At 37.1% G+C, this 26,651-nt stretch overlaps 2 protein-coding genes across 4 annotated transcripts; both read right to left on the bottom strand.

Annotated features, from left to right (window-relative positions):
- Positions 1-8: 8 nt before the first annotated feature.
- LOC114540873 (zinc finger protein 90 homolog) lies at positions 9-7,988 on the bottom strand. 3 transcript variants are annotated; one of them, XM_028560881.1, is made up of 5 exons: positions 7,732-7,988; positions 7,482-7,623; positions 2,106-2,310; positions 1,399-1,868; positions 9-1,000 (listed from the first exon to the last, which is right to left on the bottom strand). In XM_028560881.1, the coding sequence occupies exons 2-5, from the start codon at positions 7,545-7,547 to the stop codon at positions 590-592; spliced, it is 1,152 nt and encodes a 383-aa protein (XP_028416682.1). In that variant the 5' UTR covers positions 7,548-7,623; positions 7,732-7,988; the 3' UTR covers positions 9-589. The 3 variants fall into 3 exon arrangements, with proteins under 3 accessions (XP_028416682.1, XP_028416683.1, XP_028416685.1); XM_028560882.1 differs by having other exon boundaries at positions 7,482-7,607; XM_028560884.1 differs by having other exon boundaries at positions 866-929.
- Positions 7,989-9,478: 1,490 nt separating this feature from the next.
- LOC114540875 (glycolipid transfer protein-like) lies at positions 9,479-16,814 on the bottom strand. Its single transcript, XM_028560886.1, has 5 exons — positions 16,640-16,814; positions 12,727-12,785; positions 11,238-11,368; positions 10,484-10,616; positions 9,479-9,619 (listed from the first exon to the last, which is right to left on the bottom strand). Exons 1-5 carry the CDS (start codon positions 16,749-16,751, stop codon positions 9,479-9,481), a joined length of 576 nt encoding a protein of 191 aa, XP_028416687.1. The 5' UTR covers positions 16,752-16,814.
- Positions 16,815-26,651: the final 9,837 nt, after the last annotated feature.

The following is a 26,651-nucleotide window of genomic DNA, read 5'->3' as shown; positions in this document are numbered from 1 at the left end:
CATAAACACTTGGGAAATATAATACGTACGGTAGAAAGGCGTTATTAGCACGGACTGGGGTGACTGGACACAGAAAATTAGATATTAGGAGTTATATTTACAATTTTCGATAACTAATATGAACAATTTATTAAAGAGTACAAGAGGACCCTTAGTCAGCAAGTCGCTGGTTACTATTTACAGGTTTAGAATGGTGCGTTTGCTATTTCTTAATTTCTTTAACATTCATTTAAAGAATTTCCGTAAAATACCGATACCTTGTGTTATTCGCTTTGGGCCAATTATTAGTGAATTCTTTGAAAATATTCTATAGTCTAAACTATGCAATTCTACCGCAAGTGCCAAAAAGTAGCTATTTTACAGACAAGCACGCAAGAGTTAAGGGTGCAATTTTCATGCAACTTGCAATAAAATTGTAGCAATGTTATTACATTCTTTTCACCCTTGTTACACTTACATTTTGAAGAATCTTCACTAATTTACATCTCTTAAAAGTAGACGTGCATTGGAAGTTGCAAAGAAAATTGCACGGCGTTTTACAGGGCCTTACGTGCATAGAAACCGATCAACTCGGATCAGGTGTTTTCAATCACGGTGTGTCCTGGTTTTCATCGCTTGTAACGGATTCCTCGAATGTTTGGGATACAATTTGAATATTGTCAGCGTGATTCTCCGGCGAAACCTTTTGTGCTTTTGTCCACTGAACTTTTGTCTGCATGAAGAGCTCATACTGATGTGAACGTTTATGATCCCGTAGCCTGTTTGAGCGGGTGAAACCACGGCCACAAATATCACAAACATGCGGCTTAACCTCACGATGGATGTGCATGTGTTGCTTCAAGTTGCCTTGGTGACCAAAGCATCGACCACAGACACTACATTGGAATGGTTTCTCTCCGGTGTGCGTTCTCTCGTGGTTGTTGTAGGCGCTGCGGCAAACGAAGAACTTCTTACAATAGAAACATTGCAATTTTCGTTTGACAGGGCGAGATTGCTCGGCCTAAAACGTAAACCGCTGGATAAATCATCGTAAGTCCGCTGAGGAGCCAGAATATCGGATATATAAATAAACCTGGAACGCGCACCCAGTGAAGCTATGAAGTTGGAATACCAAGATTGAGGCCCTGTATATGTTTATTTAACTTTTACTGAACTATATATGTACACATTATTGTCCTCACCGGTTCGTTTCATTATTCGTAATAATATACCCCGTAACGCCGCATCTCAGATTTAAGCCAGGAGTTGCATGAGAAAAATGTGTCAATTACTGTCCTGCGGTGGAAATCGCTTTTGCGATGCCGGTGCAACGCCCTTGCCACTGAGGAACTGACAAGAGCAGGCAAGGAATGCACGCGTTTATTTACGCGTATAAGCTCCATTATCAAATTAAATTACCTGATGGTGTGGGGAATTTTGAGATGACCCTCCAGGACTATCAATACTCGCTGTACTAGGAGACGTGCTATCTCGGAGAAAAGCAACACGTTTTTCTTCATTGTTCTCGTCTCTCGTCGTGCAATCAATTCTCACTTCTTTACGGCTCGCCAAATACTCAAAGGTGCTTTCCACTGGCACGAATTTTTGCCGCGTTTGCACGTTGAAGTGATCAGGAAAGCCTTCGATGTTCTTACGTTCTTTATCCATTTTCTCGCTCAAATAAATACCACTTTTTGTTGTGGTTTCAACATGATTTACAATGTCGTCTGGCGTTTTTTGCCAAGAACGTCTGGTTGAAGCGGAGTATGAATCTGCCCAAGCCGGGTACCACATTTGGTCCGGTCGCAATGAAATGTACGTGTTTATCTCTTTGTCATGTTTATTAGTTGATTTCGTCTCTAAATTTGTCTCTGCTGATTTATTCCCACCTAGAGAGAAATAGTCGATGATAAACGTTTAAAAAAAAACAGTGAAAAGCCCTCCCCCCCCCCGCGACAAAGAATAACCGAAAAACAGTACAGTGATGTATAATTGTATATGTCAGAGTTGGCTTGACTTTTCAAGTTACCTCTGTAATCTATTTTTTACTTCAACACGTCGATTTCTGGTACAGCTAGTTTATTTACGGTCTCACTTCTAATTTTTTGCAATAGGTCAATTCTTACCATGTAGAATAATGTCATATTCTTGCTCTGTCAAATTGGTCTGCTCTTGTGTTATAATAAAAGCCAAACTGGAAGTATTTTGTCGCTGCTTCAAGCCAATGATTTTACCATTCCCGCCTATCGATTCATACAGCATTTTTATCAAACCAAACGTTGTTCCTCGCTCCACACTTACAACTGGTACATTGGAATGAAACAACACAACCTAGAAAATAAGAAGTTTTTAAATTCATATTTAATAAAAAAAATCGTTAGCTTTTCAACGATATGAATTATTGCAAGGGCAATGAAGAGGGCCGGGGGGAGGGTTGGCCACTCGGGGGGAGGGTTGGCCACTGAAGAGAGCCGGAAGGGGGTGGTGGCGAAGGAGTCAGGATTAAAGGCCCGTTTACACTTGCGATTCTTGTTGCGAATTTTTCCTTTTGATAGCAACAAAACAGCGAAAAGTTATGAATAGACAGAATAGTCTGATGTTTAAGTGCTCTTATTTGAGCATTCGTAACTGCAGCAAAATTGCACTTAGGCAGGGCCCGCGGAGTGAGGGGGCTGGGACTAAGTCCTAAATAGAAGGGGGGGGGGCTAAACCCGCGGTCCATGCTGTGTAAAAATTCCACTTTTCTTTTCAGTTTCGAACAGGGGCCAACAATTTTAGCGAAAGTAGTTTTAGCTAACAATCCCCGAGAGTATAAGTTTTAATACAACTTTCTCCCCCTCTTTACACCGGAATTCTCGATTCTTATAATATATCTTAATCAATTTAAAGAGTCATTCTCTAGTAACATTCTGAAATGGCATGCATATTCACTGAAGATAGACTGTAAATAAGTTATACGACCAGTAATATGAGAATGCAAGCTACAATAAATGGTAAACATCAGTGAACAGTTTGTAACCAAAATTTGTAGCTCAGCGATTATTTGTCCCAACTTGAAGAATTTGCTTTTTTATCAGCAGGGGCTGGTTGTTTGAAGCCCGTTTAGCTTAATTAAACTGTGGATAAGTCAAAATTAAATAACACTCTTAAACTTTTACATCACTCTTACATCTTACATCCTCATGCACTCTTAATGAGTCAACTTTTGAATATATTATGCACTGAATATCAGAATATGTTCTTTGTAAACAGTATGAAGTATCTTTGTATTAAGGTTAAAAACATTTAGTCCGCTTGCTGAATAAAACCATAGTCTTGCATGTTTTCTATTTCCAGGTTTGAACTCAACCACCTAAATTGGCTTGATACAACCGGCGCATGATTGACGGTTTCTTTGCACGTGAAGCACGCATGCGATTATCGATGGTCACATGCATGGGATTAAGATTTAATTTCATTATTATGAAAACCTTACAGTTCCGCTTTCAATAGCCTTCCACATAAATACTTTTTTTCGCACATCTCTCGCACAATATAAACAGGGGCAGGGCAGTCGAAAAGGAAGTTGAAATAGGGGTGTGACTTTAATCTTAACGAGAAATGGGCATGGTCAGTACGCGTGACCAAAGATCTCAAATCAAAGTATGTCACTTGTAGCCGTAAAGTACAACACTAATATGCAGTGTGCAACCAAATTTTCATGATGTCGATCCTCGCGATGTACACTACGAAAGGCATCCCGCATATTATTATCAATGTTCTGTATATAGGTCCCTCATTTAGATATGCAACAACTCCACGAGTAATTTTTCTTCAAATCTATTTATTTACATTTGCCACATCATACTAATATTACAATACACAAAAAACACATAAAACATATACACAATAGATGCAATGATGATGGTCGAAACAACGTTAGCCAATTACTGTGGTCCCGTAAATCTGCAGTACTGATAACTATTCTTTTTTACCATTTCTTAGAGCTGCTTTCCACATTCGCGGCGTTATTTGCACGTATGTCACACGTAAAAAACCTGGCTAAGTTGTTGTAAATTTAATTTTAAGTTAAGCCAGAAAAACACACCGAATTCAACCGTTGATTTCATAAGATTAAATTTTTACGTGTATGTACTTACAGAAAACACGACAGTGAAAAGCAGCCCCTATTGCGCGCAATTAGTTATTCACGGCTGATTCAAACCAAAAATATTTTCTTGAAATAGATACTTTCGATAGTTACGTCACAAAATTATCGTTTTAAATTTAGAATCAGCTTAATTAAATGAGATGGGTTTCAAGTTTTACTCGCACGGGCCACGTGCAAAGATACAAAACATTGTTCTTCAACACATGCATGAAAAAGCCGAATTTCAACTTCGACCAATAAATGTTAAAATAAGCCGAAACACTAAAACGAGGCTACCAGGCCACGACCGGGAACCTCGTTCTCGAGTAATGGCTAATTTGCACACTTATTTGTCAAAATGAAAAATTCTTTTTCATGATCATGCATGTGTTGAAGAAGGCCTGAAGGATATTTGGCATCTTTGCACGTGGCTCATGACAGTAAAACGTGAAGCCCATCTCAGCCATTACTATATTCTATAAATAGAGATTTCGAAAAATTCCGCCTAGTGGAAAACTGGCTTTAAAAAACAGAACTTATCAGGAATGACATTGACTTCATCGATATTTCGAGAGAGGCGCCATGCAGGGTCCGCGCAGCGGGGTCGCGCGCGCCATACCAACAATTAAAAACACTCAAAACATCGAGAACGTCCTGTTTATAATTATTTATAGCGTTGCTATATAATTAATGCAGTTAGTAAAGCATTTTACCTCTGAATAGATTGAATTGAGGATTTTGCATAATACGGTTTGTTCCGCGAAATAAACCTTTATGACTTGGCCAGATTAAAGAATTTACACGCGCCAATTTCTTGGTCTGAACAGGTGCGATAGTCTCACTTCGATTGCCGGATGTGAACGAGTAAATTAGTGTAATTTATAGCCAGTTGAAATGAAATTGTTTCAAGACTCAAAACTTACTTATTCCTCAGCACCAATAAAAAAGGAAAATCGCAAAATTGAGTAAGAGACACTCTGTATCGATTTCTTTTTAGTTGCACTGACTACAATAACACGCGATCATGTGAACGATATTTAGTTTCACCGCATGGTAATGAAGGAATAATTATATATATATATAGACTTCCTGTGATTCAGTTGAAACTTATGCACCTATAATTTTCAGAATTTATACCTTAGACCTTTTAGACATTGTATATGCATGATTAATTACCAGCAGGATTGGTTAATCGAAGAAAGGTTTTATAAGGGAAATACCACTACTCGAAAGATAGTAGTAGTAGCCGACTGTAGTAGATGTAAAGTCCACGAACCTACTTTCTATAGCATGCGGGGTGACTTAGGAGTCTCTCTTAGCAGAAGTTCAGATTTAAGTTTGAATTTCTCAGCAACAAGTTCATACAGACACGCGTTAAATTTGCAATGCTTGGCAATTTTTTTTGCGGGTGGGTAGGGGGGTGAAGCTCATCCTCCCGCCTCTTACTGACACTGTTAACTACACACATGTTTGTTACTGTAACTTGTTGAAGTCGAGTTTGTTTTATTTCATTGCAACCCTGCATGTATGTTCGAGCATGTATGTTCGTGCATGTACGTCGACAGTTGATCGACACACCCTATTTTTATCAACAGAGGAAACGTGTGCGTGTCATGACAAATCTCATCTTGACCTAACCTTTTAATTTCCAGAATATGTAAAAGCCCTCAACTCGCATGTGGCAAATGCAAAGGCGATCAATGTTCGTGAAGCATTTTGAGTGCCTGTGTTCTTGCAAACACTGACTCTCCCATATTTGTTATAAGTACTATGGTTTAAATGTGAATAAAGAAGATATGAACAATTAATATATATTGAATGGCAAATTTTCTTTCCATTAATAACAATACAGGTTTTACTATAAACCTTTATCCAGCTGTTACATCAAAAAAAGTCAACATGACTATAGTTAAATGTATCATTCTTCAGAGTTCAGCCCCGCAATTTTATCTTGAAACTTTTGATGATGATACATGCAGACGCATTAAATGGCCTCTCTACCTCGAATTTACCGTGCCACCTAATTAAATAATACACATGTCATATTCATCCCTAAACTTTATTACCTCCCTTACTTAGCTTTATTAAACTTTACAGAATTCACAGACCATTCAACTTTAAGAAACGCGCATTAGACATAAAACTTTTCAAAAAAATTCAAAAACCTAATTTTATCAAGAAAAATGTCTTATAAGCATTAAAACGTTATAAGCATTTTTTTGGCGGGGTTTTATTGTTGCTATGAGGTAATATAAACATACAGACAAGGCACATGACATGTTGTTTTGAATTTCTAAAGAATGCGCGCATGGTCCTTTTGTTTATAGTGACATTTTCCTTCATTTTGGTATGTGGATATTTGTTCAATCTTTTGTATTGTGTTAGTTTAGAATTTTACTCTGTATAACTGATTTATAAAAATCACAGATATGACATATTTAGCATGCATGCATATCTAAATAAATATTTTACTATATGGCTGTATAATGTTGGCAATGTTGCATTACATTAGTTATTACATTTGCTTCATAATATTTCATACTTCAATTAATGTAGAACATTTTGAGTATTCAAACTGTCTATCTGTCTTGTACAAAATTATTGAAGACTTTTCAAAGTGAACTATTATTATCTTTAAAAAATCTTATAACTTCCTGTCCGTTAGAGCATCCGGCCGCCCACGCACAGACACAATGTACGAAGACTCGTCTGTGATCCGCGAAAATATCCAATTACTCGCGTGGTTTTACTTTCATATGTGACAATTTCTCTTTTATTTAGTCCAAAATAAAAAATCCTTGCTTTCAACGAAACACTTCATCCGGATTTCAAAAAGGAAGTCCGCGTGTGAGAGCCGTTTTCGGGGAAAAATTACAAAGCAGAGCGCGCGAAATTTACACCACTATTGAATCATACAACTTAAATTTCCCCCTTGACAAATTCTAATTTAATCGACGAAACGAGTCAGTTCAAAGTAGAATAAAAAAGGAAAGCCGTGCTAATAAAAAAGGAAATACGGTGAGAACTGTAGAGTAATTTGTCAAGGAAGTATAGCAAGTGACTAACACGGAACGTTTCTATGACTATGAAAATATACAAAGAAATATATTTGGCGATTCAATTTGATTAATTCGTATTCCAAACCACCTAAATGTGAAAAATAATCTTACCTAAGTCCCCGCTATGGATCTCGCGATTAGCAGAGGGAAAATTCGGCAACAGCTACAGTTCATAGTATATATTTTGCATGATTCCTTTGCCAAGCGTTGCAGGTCATGCATGCAAATTGACAATGCAAGACGTGCAGTAAATTCTATATGCTGTCTAGAAAACGTTGAAGACTTGTCGTAGCTCTTGAAAGCGTTACACTTACATTTGCACAATCTGTCTCCTTGCCCTGATTGCTGTCTTGCCGTATCGGCTGTGGCGTGGTTGCCATTTCAACTCCTGGAAACGCACAGATAAATCGTAGCAAACCCGCTACTCGCTAGCTCTTCACCTACAGGGAATGTAATCTGTCAAAAGTAAACCACTCAATTTTAACGCAGTAAACTGATTTAAGTGTAAAAGTAAACGCAGTAAACTGATTTGAGTGTAAAAGTAGCCAAACAAGGAAAAATTACCTCTTTATCTGACAGATATCCCTCGTGCCCGATTTGTAATGTGCGACTCAGTTTGAAGAAGCAAGCTGTTTATTAACTGACTCTGATCAACTGATTAGTTTTTGTAAACGTGGAATTCGTAAGTTCGCAAAACTGTTTCACACACTCTGAATCAAAGCGTCGCACGAGCACACTCAAGCACGACTGGTTTGTAATTATGAATACAAACATCGCCGGACGACTTCCTTTAAGTTACTACTTCCTCGTCGTACTTCGTCTCTTCATGGCACACTTTGTTTGCATTTACACGAATACTATAATTGATGCCAAGAAATGCCTAGAATGCAAACATGCGACCACGATTGTGTTAAACGTGAGCAGCGGTGAACCAGTCCCGAGTACTTTATATTGCTCAGCAAATTTCTTTGTTGTTGAACCATTCGCTGTTCCGTACCATACTTTCCCAGCGCAAATCATCCAAACTGAATACGGTCTTGGCAGCAATGGCCACACTAGCCAACCAGTGAACTCAAATAAGACTGGAACGCTCACTCTGTCGGACGTTTAAAGCCAAGATGGCGGACACTAAAGCCTTTCTTGTATGTATGATCCAGGCCTCCACGCGGAAATTTCGTAGGTAAAATGGCGGCAATTTTTTTTTTGCTTTTGAAATTTGCGCGCCAGAGGCCTGGATTATACCTACATATATATATATATATATATAAACGAAGAAATTCAATTTACAATAGACAATTTCAGCTTGTATGCAAATTAACCCATTTCAAGTCACATGGTCTGAAATGGTTAAGTTTTATTGGCTATTCCATGGTCACAACATCTGAAATGGATTGATTTGCATGCAAGCTGAAAAGGTCTATTCTTGTTTGAAACTCGTTGTTCCTTAAAATAAAAGTAATTATTTACGTTTTAATGCAGAAGTGACTCCTGAAGAATTCCCCTCCCCACTTTCTTTTCTCCTGGTTTGCTAATTTATTATTAGCATAAAATCACTGGACGCCGATTGAATGAGACTATGAGAGTAGCACAGTTATTCATTTATTCTATATCTTCTTGACACTGGCAAATACTGGCTAAGAGGAGTGCGATTTGAGCATTAATTACACAAGAGATATAATTAAGTCGAGTAATTAATGCGAAAATCATACTCATGGGTATCAAAGCACCTACCGCTGGGCATAATTGATTCTGTACACGCGTAAAAACGCTCAGGTTGATGCAATATTGATATGAACAAGATGGAGCAATGTTGTGCTGCCCACATTGTTCAGAGTTGTCATCAACATTGAACAATATTGTTGACACTGAATCGGGTGTAACAATAATGTTCAATGTTGATAACAGCTCTGAACAATGTGGGCAGCACAACATTGCTCCATCCTGTTCATATCAATATTGCATCAACCTGGGCGTTTTTAGGCCTGTAATCACTTGTATGATTTTCGCATTAATTAAACTTCTATTCGTTGTATTACCATTATGAATTATACTGGAGTGCCATACAAACAGTATCTGATTTTAGTCTGCCAAAACCACAAGGTGGAATTTTTGTCGTGACTTTCTCCGCGAGGTAATTCGAAGAGCCTGGGAACGAGGCTGACCCGTACTATTAATCCTAAATTGCACTCGCTATCGCATAATGACCTATATACTATAATTAAATTCTCATATTAATCAATTCTATATAACTGACCTATATCAATTATTAAATTCATATTAAACTTTCTTTTGATCATCCTGACCGGTCTGTTCAAAACTCGGTTATTACGTCGAAAGTGTTCTTCAATTCGTTCACGAAATCTCCCATTTCGGCCAGGACGACACTTTCATCTTGACCATTTCCTAGTTTCTGAATGAAATCTTTCCGATATGGAACGGCTTTCATCGCCAACTGAGCAAAAACAAATTATTACCGGGGGCTTGTATTGATTTATTATAAAATGAATTCACACCAGTAACATGCTGTTATTATTATCTATAAAATCCTTCAAAACTGTTATTTTAGCGACGATTTTTACGTGTTTATATTTTCCACTTCCTTGTCGTCCATTTTGAATCAAAGTTTACGACCGATTAGCAAGTTAAAGGCTGGTTACCCGAGATTCGACGAAGCGTGGGATATTAAAACAAGTCTTTATGAAGCAAAACAGGCATGCATGATGATGATGATGAAATAATTCATCAGGTAAGCCTACTCGCCGAAGCGATTTTCAGTAAGGACCTGGTACAATGAAGTATTGCAAAGAAGATATGAAAGTATTATAAAGACTAAAATTATATCTCAGTACATTTCTAGCCAATTCCAAAAAGTACGCCTAAAATCTCTAAAAATGTGTTTTAAAAGTAGCTAAAGAGTTACTATTTCGTACATCATTTTCTAGAGAGTTCCAATCAATAGCAACATGATAAACAACTCTCTGCTTTCCCCAAGGACATGCTATTGTTGGAAATACTCACTACACGACTACCAGGATCATGTTACACTGTATGTATACTCAATACCTCAAAGTTATCTCACGCTTCGTAGAATCTCCGCTAAGCGGGGTCCGCCGGGATCGTGTAAACAGCCCCTTCACCCCATTAGCCAGGTGGGTTAAATTTAAACCGCTGCATACTTGCCGGGATATGTGCAACCCAAATTAAGAGAGGTTTAAAATTTAACCCTGGATTAAGCATCCTCAACCTTGGGTTAGCGTTACCCGGCTTTTAACAACCAACCCAAGCAAGATATAAATCATGAAAACTAAACACTCACTGAGAAAATGCTCTGAACCATCCAGCCATGATATTTCTTTAGAGTTCCCTCGTAGGCTGCTTTAGCGCACTTTGTGAGATCCTGCTCACCAGTCAGAACCTCCTGAAGAAACACCAGAATGAAGGACAACGCCCTGGAGAGATATATGCAACATTAGAATCTGAGAGACTTGTTAATCAGTTATGGTCAATAAATATATAAAATTTTTTATCAAGTTGTAGCATCAAGCAGAAGTGAAGAATGTTGGGCTGCACGCCATGGACAGAATTGTGAACACTGTTGATCATGTTCAATAACCACTGGTAATAATGCCGACAGTGGCGTAGCCAGCACGATAATTGGGGGGGTCACATATTCATATTTTCGTGATACGCAGGATTAATTTCTTTTCAAATCAATTGTCTTTACAGTCTGTTAACATTAATATGTGAATATGCGCCCCCCCAATTATCGTTGCTGGCTACGCCACAAAATGCCGACCAAAGTATATACTATATACACCTTCGGCGCGTACTTCCCAAATGTTCACGAAAAATACACCTAACCTAAGAGACTGTTTTTTCCAGAAATATCAACTCCTACAATATTACCCTGTATACTGTTACGAAAAAAACTCCTATACTGTTTTTTAAATCACGTAGTGTAGTGAGGACTGTAAAGTTTTTGTCGGTTTGTTTTTCCATAAATATATCCGGACCGTATCATCAAGGGTCAATGTTAAATTAAAATAAACCCCAAACCATGTATTCTTTACCTCTTCAACCAAAGAAGTGCGTCGGTTGCGGAATTCTTCGCCTTTGTAGTGCCAGAATCAATCTCACTTTGAACTATATCTTGTAGAACCTTATATTTCTCCTGGTCTTCCTTGTATTTTTTTGTAAGTTTCTGCAATAGATAAACATCATACATGTATAAATGCGCGCCTGAAGGTCTAACATTGTCTTCCCACCTAAGATCGTAACTAAAACGATAATTGGCGGGGGTGGGGGGAGTGTTTATTCGTACATTTAGTTATGCCTGGCGGATTTTGTTTGTAAGCTATTGCACTTACGAAAGAAATCCGCCGGGCAGAACTGAATATTTGAATAAAACCTCCCGCACTATCGTTCTAGTTACGCACTGCTTCCATCCCATTGTTAATATTTGCTCCAATTAATAAATGGACCTTTTGCATAATAGACAAACTTAGGATGTACGTAACAAAGGAGGTAATAAAACACCATGCGCAGCTCCATTTAATTCCATTAAGGGTGGATTTCCACAGAATTTTGATAGAATAAATAAATCAGTTCAGCTTGAATGTTCTTATTTCAAAAGAAGATATGCAAATATTTCGTTAGCGGACCGTTTCTCTGCAATCCAGCCTTGAGGCTCATACACTCGATTTATTGGCACGGCACGGTTAAAATAGTACCCGTGCCCATCATCTGTGCTCGGCCTTTGTTTTGGTAGCCTGAACACTAATAAAATTGGGTATACGGGTACCGATTTAAGCCGTGTCGCGCGAATAAATTGACTGTAGTGTAAACGGGGCTTTCTTGTAAGGAGAAAAAACGCAAATTTCGCGATTATAAGGCGATACTCCAATTACGCCCGTTCCGAATGCGGGCGAAGTGCGCTTTGTTTTTCAGGCGTGTCATGGTCGCATCAGCAGATTTTCAAAGACTTCGTTTCGGGCAAAGCGATATTTTTTTCGATATATCGATATCGGGTTTTTTTAAATATCACACAGCTTACACTATAGATTGGAGATTTCAAACGTTGGTTCTCGATCAAACGAGCGATGGATTGTTCATATGTATATTATAGTTGCTGGTAACTTAAGCCGCGTTTACACTTCAACCTTGGACCAGGTCTAGGACAAGTCCAGGTAATATGTGCCACGTTCACACTGTCTTCCTTGTTGATGATATCGGATAGCCAAAGTAATTGACAAAATACTTGGAAGAAGACCAAAAACACACCGAAAAGTGGTAATACTATTTGGATCCTATACAAATCATACTATTAAGTTCAAAACTTGTCAGGACTAGGTTAAGCCTGTTCACATTACCAAAATCTAGCCTCAGGTCAGGTCCAGGCCACCTTCTGCTGAATGTTGGCCTGGATTTTGTGGTCAGGTCCAGGCCTGGTCTAGGTCAGATAAACAACGTTCATGTACATCTAGGCCTGGTCCAGGTCAAAGCACGTAGTATAAACGCGGTTTTACAGACTTCATACTGATTCCATATTCATTTACTTACCTCGATATTGCCATTGATATCAGATTTGACTGGAGCAAATGCTGTGGGTCCAAGAATATCTACAACAAAAATGATTTTTCATGTTGAAGTGCGTCTGATAAATTGGTCTTTTTTGAGACCTAATCACATTCATTTCAATCATTTGTTCCAAAGGCGGTCATGTTGACCGTAAAATGGCATAATTACATATAGTCAACCTGCGAAGAACGAACGAGTATAATGTTTGGCCTCGTTAGACAGAGTTTGAACAGGACTGGACGATTTTGGGAACGGTCTAAAATTGTCCTTTTCTGCCTGTTTTCACGAGACCCACGGCACCTGACGACGCCGTGAATCGACTAAAGGACCCTTCCACTTTAGAATAAATTTAAAACTAGGGCATTTATTAGTACAGTTGGGAAAATTGATTTTGAAGAACGTTTATTTGCAAAATATTAGTAGGTGTGAAAAATATTGCAATATAGGAGTTTTGTATATATACATATTACTCTAGCTCCGTTTAAACAACACACAATTTATCGGCACAGCATGTCTAAAATGGGTACCCGTAACAATTTAAAGCCTCGTTTACACTACACTCGATTTATTGGCACGGCACGGCAAAAATAGGTATATATACCCGTGCCCGTTTCATGCGTTCTCGGCTTTTGTTTTGGTAGCCAGAACACTAACATTAACTAAATTGGATACGGGTACCAATTTTAACCGTGCCGTGCCGATAAATTGAGTGTAGTGTAAACGAGGCTTAATTCATCTTCGCTATATTTGACACAGACATTGTTCGTGACTTACAGCGGCTTCCAGGGCTTGGTTGCACGAAAACTGGATAGTGCTATATATCCAGATGCCCAGATAATGTTTTTTTTTTCAATTCCTTTAAAATTGTCCGGTATATAACTTGGATCGAATCTTAACTAATCATACACTAGCTGAAGCTTCTCTTCACTTATTTTTTAACAATTGTTACGTCAAAAACTGTAATGTTATTGTGTACCTAGGCCCCCTATGTTAGTGCTTTTACGTCCGTTGAAAATTTACCATTAAACGTTATTAAACCTCTGCACAACCGTCTCCAGAGTTCGTCAACCCATGCTTCTTGACGGTTTGTCGTGCAACCTACTGTCTCAAAATATATTCCATATTTAACAAGCTGTCGTGCATAACAGATTACGGTTAGCAATTTATTTTTGACACATTGGGAAACAGCAACTATCGTGTTTTCTAACTATGCATTCTAAGTATGCCTTTCGAGTTTCGTTACTTCCGTATGTCATATAACATGCAGAAAAAAGTGGGAAAATATGCAAGTATTATAATGATTACTGACGACAGAATTTACATTCTGCCAATGCTGATTCCGACAGCTACAGTGACTGAACTTCTGTCCATCCATTCGTCTATTCGTATAATTCATATTTGAAAATTTCCAAAGACACAGACACAGTGCATATTCGTTCGTTTTCGTGCTGCGGTACAGCCATAAAATGGCTAATACAAAGAACTAAAACAATTTGAAAATACGTTTTCACAAAACAGTTTCAGCGAAAGAAAAACTTGCATTCCGGGCAATTAAATTGAGAAACGATTTCGGTATTAAAAAGATCAAAAATTAAAACAACAGCGGCCTTTTCGAAACTTTCACGCAATGATTGAGATTAATACTTTCATATCCATGACTATGGTATCTGATATCGTAAAAGATCTGAAAAGCGTTAACGTTGTTAAGATTTTTCGGATTTATGAATAAACCCAAGGCAAGGGCTATATAATTGGATGAGAAGCTCTTATCGACATTCCACATATAGTAGTTTTAATGCATCAGCACTCACTTAGCTATGTGTCTGATAAAATAGTACAGACGAGTTTACGGCTTTATCTTTGTTTTGCCGCTCGCAGGCTCGGAAGAGACGACCAGTAAACCACCTCCCCCCCCCCTTAAGCTCAGGCCTTAGCAGTTGAATTTCACCTTGCACAAAAAAAATGTATAAATCGAGGGCCAAAACCGCTACCTGGTCCTGGTGTTTGAAAACGACTTTGAATTGAAGTCGAACAGTCTTCAATCGCCTTTTCACAGAGCTGCGCCTGTGGCATGGCTCAGTCCCATATACGAATATCCACCGCCAGAATTATAGCGCTTGTTACGGCCTTGTCGCCTTTAAATCTTACTCGTGCAGTAAAAACGTCACTCTTACAAATACTGAAATATACTACAAATGCTTTTCTGCATGATTCCACAGGCTGATGTTGACAACCAGCTGATATATTTGTGATATATTTGTCATATGTTTTTGCATCAGATTGGCAGTAGCATGTATATGTATATACATATAGCATGCCTCATTTTATAATATTTGGTAATCATTTTATGATATTTAGTAAAAATTTCATCTGCGCATCTAGTTTGTTGAGAAAAATTATCACTTATGATCTCTTATTATAAATTTATATTCTTGACTGTTTTTATTTCAGAATATGTGACAGGAAGACTAATTATTGCAGTTTTTCATTCATATGTTGAAAAAATTATATGAATTGCTAAAACTGAGAATAAAAACTTTTTGATCATTCTTGGGAGAGTCCCATATAGCCTACAGCACAATGATTTAACTTTTCACAATAACATTCATGTGTGGATATTTTTTTACTTTGGAGGGCAGAGCTTTCCCAATTTGTTCCTTTTAGTGGTTATGTCACTGTCACAGACATGTAAAATCACCTGGCAAAAGTCTGATTTGAATAGAGAAAAACACTAAAGATTGTTTTTTCCATTTATTATTAATAGCGTTGTTGCTGCTATCCAGCTTATCTTCATCTAATATATTCTCATATCAATGCTTTTGATACCACATAATTAAAGATTAATGGAAACCTAGATTAAATATTCACACATCTCTAGACTCTTTAAACAACAGTTGAATAGTCTAAAGGTATTCACAATTTACATGCAGTACCATTTTACGTACGTTGTAAACATTGTTCAAACCTGTTTCAATACTTTTTCAGATCATATTCAATGAAATTTATAGGAACACACTTTATTTAATGTCAGATTCAATGATCTTGAGCTATTACATACATTCCAAATTGTGAAGTGTGTTTACATCAAGCAAAATTGCATTGATACAAATTTGGCAAGATATTTGACTGCTGAAGAGTGCCATCAAGGCAACTTAGTCAACACTTACAATGTTGATTAAAAAGCAAAATGTGTTTTTTTTTCTTTTGTGTGAAATAGTTTTTCATGAACATAAGAGATTTTCACTGTGCAAGGATTCTTTGTTAACTTTCTACTATATTTTGTAAAGAGCCTATTTAATAGTGTGATGTTTTGAGAGAGAACTGAGCTTTGGTAACAAGTTATGTTTTTGACAAATAAATTTGTGTAAGGATGACTTCAATCTCTTAATATATTAAAAAATGTATATGTACTGAATTTAATAATTACTCCTGCTTGTTTGGAAAATTTGACATTTGTACAGTTGTTTGTACATTTGTACAAAAGAACTTCCTGATGACTACATTAATTTTTTTCGTAATTTTTGAAACTTGTATGGTAAATTATTCAGATTAAATCCTGAATTTGTAGGAACACAAAATGAATTTATTATTTGCAGAGCTTTTTAGTGTGTTAACCCTGGCCTACATCAGTGAAATGTATCAATTTATTACATCACCAATTTAATAGTAGACACACTATGCAGAGGCGATCTCACGATCTGCATATAATAATATGCTCTACAAATTGTCGAAATTGACGATTTAAATACATTTTTATACTTTCACATATAATTAAGACCTGACAAGCTGTATAGTCGACATTCGTATAAGCAAATATGAAATTATATATATTAGATATAAAATCTGTGCGATGCTGAAAAATATAAAAAATATATATATTGAATAGCGAACATACCAAAGAAAGGAACAATTTCTTGACATGCCTGAAGGAATGGCCATGTCTCAATTCTCTTGTCGTCTTGGATAGGTAGAAACCTATATTTTGCCTGTGTAAAGAACGTCGTCATTCTTGCAAATTATAACGTTTTGTTCTAAATGTTCTAACTTCTAAAAGTTGTTCTTTGACTACATTGAGCCTGCAATTTCGGCCACAGCCGTGTTAAGGAATTCATGTTAGACTTATCTTCCAGGCCTCCAGGATTTGATTGCTACAAATCCTATACAAATTGTTACAAATTAAAGTTATACCAATTGAGTAAAATATACAGGGTGTCCCAAAAAAACGAAAACTATTGAAATTACCCGTAGCAATGTAACTGTCAGAGTTCGAATGCCTAAGCACTCTGTTGGGACCCACAAGTGTGTAAATGTTTGCTATAAGCATTTTTATGCATGCATATGATGCAGTAAAATTTGCTCCTACGCGAAAATGATATTTATTAACAATATTTAAATGTGAATCTGAATCACCATGACCTTCGACATGTCTCCTTTCTCTAGCAACACAAAGCATCTAGCATTTCACTGAGTTGCATTAAATCCCCACGGGTTAAAATTCGTGCACACATAAAAGTATCCATCATTATATTAGAATCATTTTTATCAAGTTAGACTGGTAACAACTGACAAAAGCGTCTTTTTAACAGCTTTAAAATATTCACACAGCTGTAATCGAGATTACAAGTGTTGTTAATTTAATAGTAGGCTATCGCGAAAATATTCGTGCTAAAATCGCTATAAAAATAAGGAGAAGAATTTTTTTCAATCCATTTGGCTCAACGTTCGGAGTCCAGCGACCGTTTTTGCAAATCATGAGAGGTTTAATGAAATCAGAGCCATAATACGGTGTTAAATACTTCGAATAATCTCTAGGACACATGGAAGGTATTCCGAGGAAAGAGCACGACTTCAAAGGAAATAAAACTTCTCGTTTGTGAAATACGTTCCTATATTCGTCCCACAAGATATCACCGTGGTTTTCAATCATAAAAATATCCACGTATATCTTAGAATGAATGTATAGTCGGGCGTGCGGGTCAAGAATGGAGCAGTCATCTGTGATGGTTCTTACAATTTTACCATTACAGTCTTCCCGGGGGGTGTCTGCGGAAGGATGCGGTGAATGCCTTTGAAGAAGCAAGCGAATCTTTCCATCATTCAGGTCCAAGGGTCTTCTTGATTCTTCAGCGTAGAGTTTATGGTATTCGTCTCTCAGCATGCATATATCAGCATCTGTGTCCAGAGGTATCACATCGCCATTACGTAGGGAGCCCAGCATGGAACCAAAGCATATGAAAGACTTGCTGATGTTTCTTCGTTCTGCGATGAGATTCCATTCCTGGAGTAATATCTGAAGTCCTTCGCGGTACGGATTCTCCTCGCAACCTTCCCCGTAAAATTCATCCTGTAGACGAAGTGGATTCTCTTCTGAATGGATGGAGTGATTTTGCGTGTTTCCTAAAAGTTTTCTTTTCCAGGTAGATGGAAATCCCTTATATGGCGGAATCCTGCTGAGTACGAATGCCTCATCGTATAAATAGATGAAAGTTAGCGTTCCAAATGAAAAAATCACAAATATAAGGATACGCATTCTTCGAGGACCCATGGTACCTGTTCCTCAAGGATAAACAACCCTTATTATTACACCTGGCTATCGGATTTGTTTAATATATTCTTCAAATTTTTAGTCATTTAAGTACAAGGCACAAATATCCAATCGCGGAATTTCAGCTAAAGAATTTATATGCCTGTAAACAGAAAATCATTATATTAGCACAACAGATACTAGCGTACGAATAGCTGCTGGGTTTTCAAACAAACTCATATAAAACAAACAAATATACGTACATCACGTAAATTTTACACTAGGAGCACTTGCGTGCAGGAACCTGTTAAACAAAACTACACGGATTTTGCTTGAAGCAGAAATTTGCATAATTATTCACAACACAAATATATAGTGAAAGATGTTGGAACAGTATGTACTGTCACCTATACGACTTTGAAATACAATTTTGAAAATTCTGTTAGAGTTGTGTGCAGAAGAGTAAACCGACTTTTCTGAGCAAATTAAACCAAGCTAAATTACAAAAATATCAATCTCGAGCCGCCCGGCTAATAACAGGAGCAAAATTTGATAATAACAGGAGCAACATATGATATACGCATATAGCTGAAGTTTTCAAGACATTCGCTTGTACAAATCTAGACCAAAGGCGCCAATATTTGAAATCAACTTTTATGAAAAATTTTAAACAATCTCGCCGCACCTAATTTAAAAAAAATGTTTCTTAAGATTAGTGATTGTTCTATTTCAATGATTTGCGAAATGGTGATACAGACTTACGCCTGTAATCAAAAAGCTCACTCACACTTACACTAATTGAGTGTGGCATATAAATTTTGTTAATGCTGGTCAATGAGAAAATTTTCTCCCAAAAGATGGAAAGATGTAAGGTAAACCACTGAAAATCAAGCCCCTTTTCGGCTGGAAATTCCGCCATTGAATCGTTATGAGAAGATTAAGATCTCCCACTCAATGAGTTTGAATGTGAGTGAGCTTTTAGAATACAGGCGTTAGTGTTGCCAAAACCAAATACTGAATATATAAAAAGGAGCTTTTCATACGATGGCGCATCTCTTCGGAATAAACATATCTAGGGATGCAAAAATGGATTTCTGTCAGTTGCTCATTCAACTTTATAGGCCAGCAAAATTCGTTTAAAAAAGCATATATATATGTATATATTTTCCTATATACGGCCCGACTAAACCGGGTATATAATATATTTTTTTCACTGATTGCCGCCCCCCGTGCGTGCGTGCTTTTAAATCTCGCGCGGTCTGTACGGCTTCATACGGACCGCTCACGTAGCCAATAAGATTGCAGGAAACGCTAAAATATGAATTCGAACCGCAAGAAAAAATATATAATATGTAAATAGTTGTAAATTGTTAATGATTGTTATATTTATTATTTTTATGCACGCCCCCCATGCCAGCTTTTGCTGTTGGGGCTAGCTTGCTAAAACACAGTTTTATGTATGGTGTATGTATGTAAAAAAAAACTATGAGGGCCATGGCAGGCCATGCCATTCCCAAAGCTGCATTAAGCCGGTTTTCCAATCGAAGGAACCAGTTCTCGACCGAACAAAATTTTCCACTTGATTTTCTTTTCAATTGTGCATGAGAATTCGACCGTAGACTGATTCCCTTCACCGGTCACAATTGAAAAGAAAATCGGGCAAAAAATTTCGTTCGGTCGAAAAATTCCACAATTCGAAAAACACACCAGAAAAGTTTCCTCGGAACGAAAAACTTCCGCCTACGGCATGCGTAGCAGAACTTTTCAATTCCAATTCAAAAATATTTAGTTCCGTCGCGAGGAATTCGAAACAAAGTTTAAGTTATTTAAATTTCCACCGGAAAAAATCTCCGAAAACTCTCCTTTCCCATGCCGTTGCGATAAAACTTTTGCTCAGTGTAATAAAAGCAGCTGCTTTAGCAGACTAGCGGCTTTCTCAAAACAACACCCGGAAAATCTATTGCAGACCTTAGATTGACGTTTTCCTTCACCGCGAACCGCGACTTGACGTTCTGTTTTTTGCCTTCTTGTTTGTGGTCAACAGTTGCTGAGTTAGAAGTGTGTTTTTCACGTAACTCTGCGTGTTACCAGGGAAATTCTTCTTCATTAAAGTACCCCGCTACTTATTATTCCAATTTAGCTTGGGGGTAATTTTCTAACTTGATATCAATTATCACTGATTTTCTTGAAGAAAGCGAGTACATTTACTCGATAATGAGTTTGGTATTAGCGGTCAGGTATCACAGTTTGACATTCTCTCTATAAATAGTATAATATCCTTGTGTTCCTGCATGGTGTAAGAGAGAGTTGTTAATAAAAATACAAAGTCAAGGCAAGCGGAAGAATTCGAACAATCGACCTATTTGTAAGGAGGAGACTTGCGAAGCTTTTTGGCATAAAAGTATGCATGTAAATGCTTAAACCTCGGTTCTAATCTCTTACTGATATATTCCGCGCGACATCCGGAAGTGCATGTGAACAGAATGGCGGGAAGACCGAAGCGAAATGTGCGTCAGCCCCCAAACGTCTCGAAGACGGTTTGGAGTTTGCAGAGATTACCCCTTCGGTTAAACCGACTGTTTAAAAAACCAAGAAAGGACAATAATATCTATATGAAATTTAGATTACCGAGGTTGATCGCGAGTGGAAAAATGTCCGTATTCATTATAAAGGTTATGATTCAAAGTTTGACGAGTGGCGACCTTATGGCAAAGATCAGGAATATTTCCCCTTTATTCGCTATGAAAAGCTATACTTCCCGACGGCGACATCCTTAGAATATAGAAGCAACCATTTTACGGATATGCTTTATCGGTCAATCTGCTAGCGGTGCACTGATCAAGCATGTAAACAATACGAAAATACGCGGAGCATAATGCCTAAATTACAATATTTCGACCCTATTAGTCCGACGCGGGAATTTCATGAATATTTATGATTTTGATATCAAAATGACCGCGAAAACATTTACTTTCCAAATATGGTGGTACCTCGACGTCACAATAAATTTGGAGCTTTATACTTCCGCTTTTAACTGACTTCCGTTCAATTTTTGGCATATTTTGTAGGCAGAAATGAAATTTCAACCCCATAAGTCCGACTTCGCAAAAAGATAAATTTCGTTTAAATCCCTTGTAAAACATTACACATGTGATGCATTTTCGAATTCTGCAGGTACCTCTGTCACAAGTTTTATGCTGCGAGTGTATAAAGCAAAAAACTACAAAATTTCGGAAAATTTCTGTTGCGTCTCAACCGGAAGTGAGCGCGCCCGTGTAATGCGATAGACCTTTTGTCCTGAGTGAGTTTGATCGGTCAAATTTGTGGAAACGTCAAACCGCTAACCTGAAACCGTGGTTTGCCGAAAACGCAAATCTAAGTCCTATTAGCATAATACGACACGATAAATTGGAATCCAAAGTCAGTTTTATTTTTCAACGAGATACCCTAATTAGGTCTGCTTACTTTGTTATACCCCAGCTGACATTCGCATATAATCAATTACAGTAGCAGCACGCAGGGTTTAGTCAGTATGGACGGGGCTTCAAACAAGCGCATAGCATAGTAAATGTATTCAGGTAAAGGGCGCCCATCTTTTTGCTGAATATAAAAATATGAAACGAATGCAAACCTTTTTGCAGTAAACACTATAACAAGGTAACTAATCAAAATTTACGTATACGTCCATTCCCTTAATTGTATATGGCCTTGCATGCGGGATAGAGTTTTAATTTTAAAATTTTCAGAACATGCATAAAAAAGGTTTCACGGCAATAATAACTACAATGATAATAAAGATATAATAATAATGATGATATTAATAAAAGGTTCGTCGATACTGCGAAAAATACATCAAATATGCTCAAATGAGCATTAGAACACAAATACCTGATCGATACATATATACACAGATTTCATGAATTGATAAGAAGTCTGGACATTCCCGATGAAATTTCCTGTTCCCTGCTTTTATCTGTTGCCTGAGATGAAACTAATTTTTTGTTCTCATTGTTTATTGCTTCGTTTCCTTTCCTTTTGTCCAAAGATACAACTTCGACGCCAAGGGTATTGTCACAGTTTACATTCTCACAACTACTTGAGCATACATTATTAACGTCATCATCATCATCATCTTCATCATCATCACGTATAATTTCCACTAGTATCTGGCGAAAATGCCGCTGTGTCCGAGATTTCGGGATTGTGTAATGAGTTCTAATTTCGAAATTCAAAGAAACGAACAAAATTCAGACAAGGAATATAAGAGAAAACATACTCCAAAAATAAACATCTTGCAAACTCAAGATATGAGCTGTTAAAAAACAAAATTCAATATTCAAGTGATATTTGCACTCTATTTCAAAGTCATTGTCAAGGTTTGACAATGACTTTGAAATAGAGTCCAAATATCACCTTGAATATTGTGTCTTGTTTTTTAACAGCTGATATCTTGAGTTTTCAAGATGTTTATTTTCGGAGCAGTGGCGTAGCCAGCCGGACGATTTTGTCCCGCAATGTAAATTTCGAGTTATCATAATTATTCATGTCTTTAGAAATCTATTGTTTTCACACTCAGTGCATGAACACTGAATTATTAGCATAGCGGACAAATCGACAGGCTGGCTACGCTACTGTTTCGGAGTATGTTTTCTGTTATATTCAGTAGCGTAGCCAGCCTGACGATTTGTCCCGCTATGCTAATTTTTTGGTGATCATTGACTGTGAAGACAATAAATTTATAAAGAAATGAATAATTGTAATAACTCGAAATTTACATAGCGGGACAAACTGATCGTCAGGCTGGCTACGCCACTGGTTATATTTCGTAAAATTGTCTGCTGCGGAATAGGTTTTCAGACGAGGAAACCCAAAAAGAACGCCCATCATCGTTACAAAAGTTTGTATTTTCAGAATAATTCTAGGCAGGTTTATGAATGCATTTTTATTCGGCGGGAACACTATCTGTGGTGTCTTTACTTTTGGTTACATCAACGCTCCGAAGACGACAGTTCTGAATCTGAGGTATGATTTTTCTCCTTTCAGCAGCCCTTTCCGAGCTCTCAGTTAGGTCCCAGTTAATTGATTCTTCCGTTATTTTGTTCTAGGAAATAATAGTATTTATTGTTGTAGTATATATGCACGTAGTATATTTTAATAACGCAATTTTAAGAGGCTGTTTACATAGGCCCTGAACATGCATCACAAACGTGAATGCTTTTGGGGTATAGTCTAGGACTTGTAAAGGAGTTTGTATGCATTTCATTTAGGACAGATTATCTCAACTGTTTTAGGGTAAAATGACCATGGCGGTCAACATGGCATATGTGCCAAAATGTGAATCCGGGACGAAAGTCCTGAAAATGACCACACCCAGAAACGGCATAATCGACATAGCTCTAAATCCTGAATTATCCAAGCTACAGACTTTCTGAATTGTTTATATGGTTCAGAATGGTTGCTTTTAGGGGTGGTCACTGGAGGGTGAAATTAGCCTAAGTTTCATATTTTACAAGAAAATGAATGTGTATTCCAGGTCAACTGCTAATTATGCATAAAATTACAGATTCACCTGGCAAAGTCTAATTTTCCCTATTTTCTAAAAATTTTTGCCATATGATGAAAAAACATGCTTATTTTAATATATTTATTATAAATTTCGTAGGAAATAACAATGTTTTGTTGCGATACGACATATTTCATTTCACTTACCCCCCGCTATAACACGATTTCAGCCATATTTTGCAAATTTGATCGCCGTTTTTCGCCGTCCGTCGCAAGCATATGCCATGTTGACCGCCATGGTCATTTTACCCTAAAACAGTTGAGATAATCTGTCCTAAATGAAATGCATACAAACTCCTTTACAGGTCCTAGACTAGTAATGAAAAAAGTCTTTATGAAACCAAACATTTACTTGCTTATGTGCATACACCATGATCATGTTTTGTCAATGAATGCAGTTGCTTGAAACTGCAAATTTATCATTTTAACCACGATTCGGGAAACATCACAGATATGAGTTCATCAAATTAAAAGAGAATTTGTACTCTAAATTAGTCCTTCCAGCGGCGGTTAAATTATTTAATTTTTGTGGGACATTCTTTGAAGCGTCAGATTGAATATTTTCGTAAATGACAGCAAAGTAAGAATATATTTAATACATATAGATTCGGGTCTTATTTTATAAATATCGCTGCTATTTCGCCGTTTAACAAGATGTGGTCGTGTATGGGCGCCTTGGCACGTCACAGTTTGCACAGGATTGAAGATTTAATATTCCAAAGTTTAAGATAAAGTGATCGTATCATGCGGTTTATTTACATTTTTCAACAATGAACTTCTATACTTTTTAAAGTACGATGTGCCGGCTGAATTTGAATTTCGCGATCGAACGTAACAACATTTAGGTTCGCAAGGCATCTATAAATGAGTATGAACTGTATTGTTTATGTTCAGGGGGCGGTTGCTCAAAAGCAGGTTAAATTGAGCCCTGGGTTAGTGCTAAACCTGGGTTAAAATTCATTACCTAGGTTAGCTAAACCTGGGTTAAAACTGTATTGTTCAAAGCAGGGTTAGCGGTAGGGTTAGTTAACCCAGGGTTAAAATATTTAACCTAAGATTAAATGTATTTTAAGGACTAAATTGGATATGAGAACGTTTTCGATTGGTCAATAAACGAGCGTCCAAACTTTACCCGACGAGGATATATTGTCAGTCGAAAGATTTTATGCCGTGAGGGCAGGGTCGCAGGGACGTTGTTTTGAACAGCAATTTCCGTGCATGGAATTTTGGAAAGATTCGAAATGAAAGGCCATTTTGTATGATAAACAATGTCGATGTGAAATAAAATTAAGCAAATTATAAACAATCTATTTTAAAATTTCAGGCATTCTTGGATTATTTAAAATTCAGGAACAAACGTAGCCTTACCACTTGCTGCCAATCAAAAGAATCGAATCCGAAACAAATATTGCATGCGGTGTTACCTTTTTAATTATGCATTTTCAAAATTTGTATTTCAAATATGACGGATTTCACATGGAGCGTAATAAAAATTAATTTGATTTTACTGCAAAAATATTGCAGCCACCCTGCCATTGAGTGGTTCGGAATAACCCCCTTCCTGAATCTTGCAGTATATTTAATGTTCTCAAAATTTCAGTTTGGAGTGGATTTAAAAGAGGCAAGGTCCTGGCTAAATCCTAAAAACAATTCCCCTTTTAACAACGAAAAGTTTTATTCTTGGGGCCACTTGTGTGCATTTTTGATACACCTCTTAGTTCGAAACGTGTCTTCTTACCTGCGATAATTTCTTTGCTATAGCGAATCGATTTTTCCTGTCCGTAATTGAATGATACAAAATTAAAAATAGTTCACTGATCAAGGCAACAATAGTTCACGGGGACAAACAAACAAACCTGATAAATCAATATAAACAAACAAACAAACAAAGTAAAGAAAATAAAACAAACAAACAATATAAACAAACCGACAAAAAGTGAAGGAACCAACAAAACACAAGTAAACCAGACACCAAATATTAGATAAACTTGGATTTACTTCACTTTTTGTATCCAAACACAGTAGTCTATGAGGTAAAGTACATTGAGTAGATACCCCGGTTCACTTTCATTTAACAAATTTAAAATTTGAAGTAAACATTTCAAAATCCTCCTTCGATCTGAATAGACATTGAGAAAAACAAAATAACAGGATCACTCTCATATGTATATTACATAGTTCAGGTTGTCTCATAAAAACCTCTGAAACTGTTAAAATCATCTACTGTTAGAAGATTCTATGCCTCATGCAGAAATCAGCACAAAGCTCAGTGGCTCTAGCTCCTCGCTCCTCGCACATATATGCTGCATAGACAAAGTCGGGTGCGTAAACCAACGAGCTGAATTGAAAGTATTTAACGAGTAAAATTTTATTTACAATTTATTTTACAAGGTCGACAGTTAGCATTCCAGTTATCATGCACGACAGTAAAAACTCGTTGTTCGGTTGTTAGCTGCACCATTATTAGTTTAACTGATTTGACTATTAGCAGTTGAAATGCACGATTAGAAGCCATTTTAAAATCCCAGGGGCATAAAATCTATTGAGCTTATGAACAATATGAATTTTAGAATATTAAGTGGTTGCGTTTTTTTTGATACACCCTGTATAATATCATCAGTAATATCACTAACGAGGTGATAATAGCTTTAGTGCGCGGCGATTTTAGGAACTATTTTTGTCACTCAGGCTTTTTTCAAAAGACAACTGCATGTACAAGAATGAACATGCATAGCCAATCGATAAATACTTGATTTTTTATTTCGAAAACAAGACAGATTCATATATAATCCTGAATTATTAAAATGAACAACATGAACAA

The sequence above is a fragment of the Dendronephthya gigantea genome, unplaced genomic scaffold (genome assembly GCF_004324835.1).
Source record: "Dendronephthya gigantea isolate DGI-Jeju-01 unplaced genomic scaffold, DenGig_1.0 000252F, whole genome shotgun sequence".
Classification (NCBI taxonomy): Eukaryota; Metazoa; Cnidaria; class Anthozoa; order Malacalcyonacea; family Nephtheidae; genus Dendronephthya; species Dendronephthya gigantea.
The sequence above is the reverse complement of the archived record's forward strand: the minus strand, read 5'-3'. Positions and strand labels throughout refer to the sequence as shown.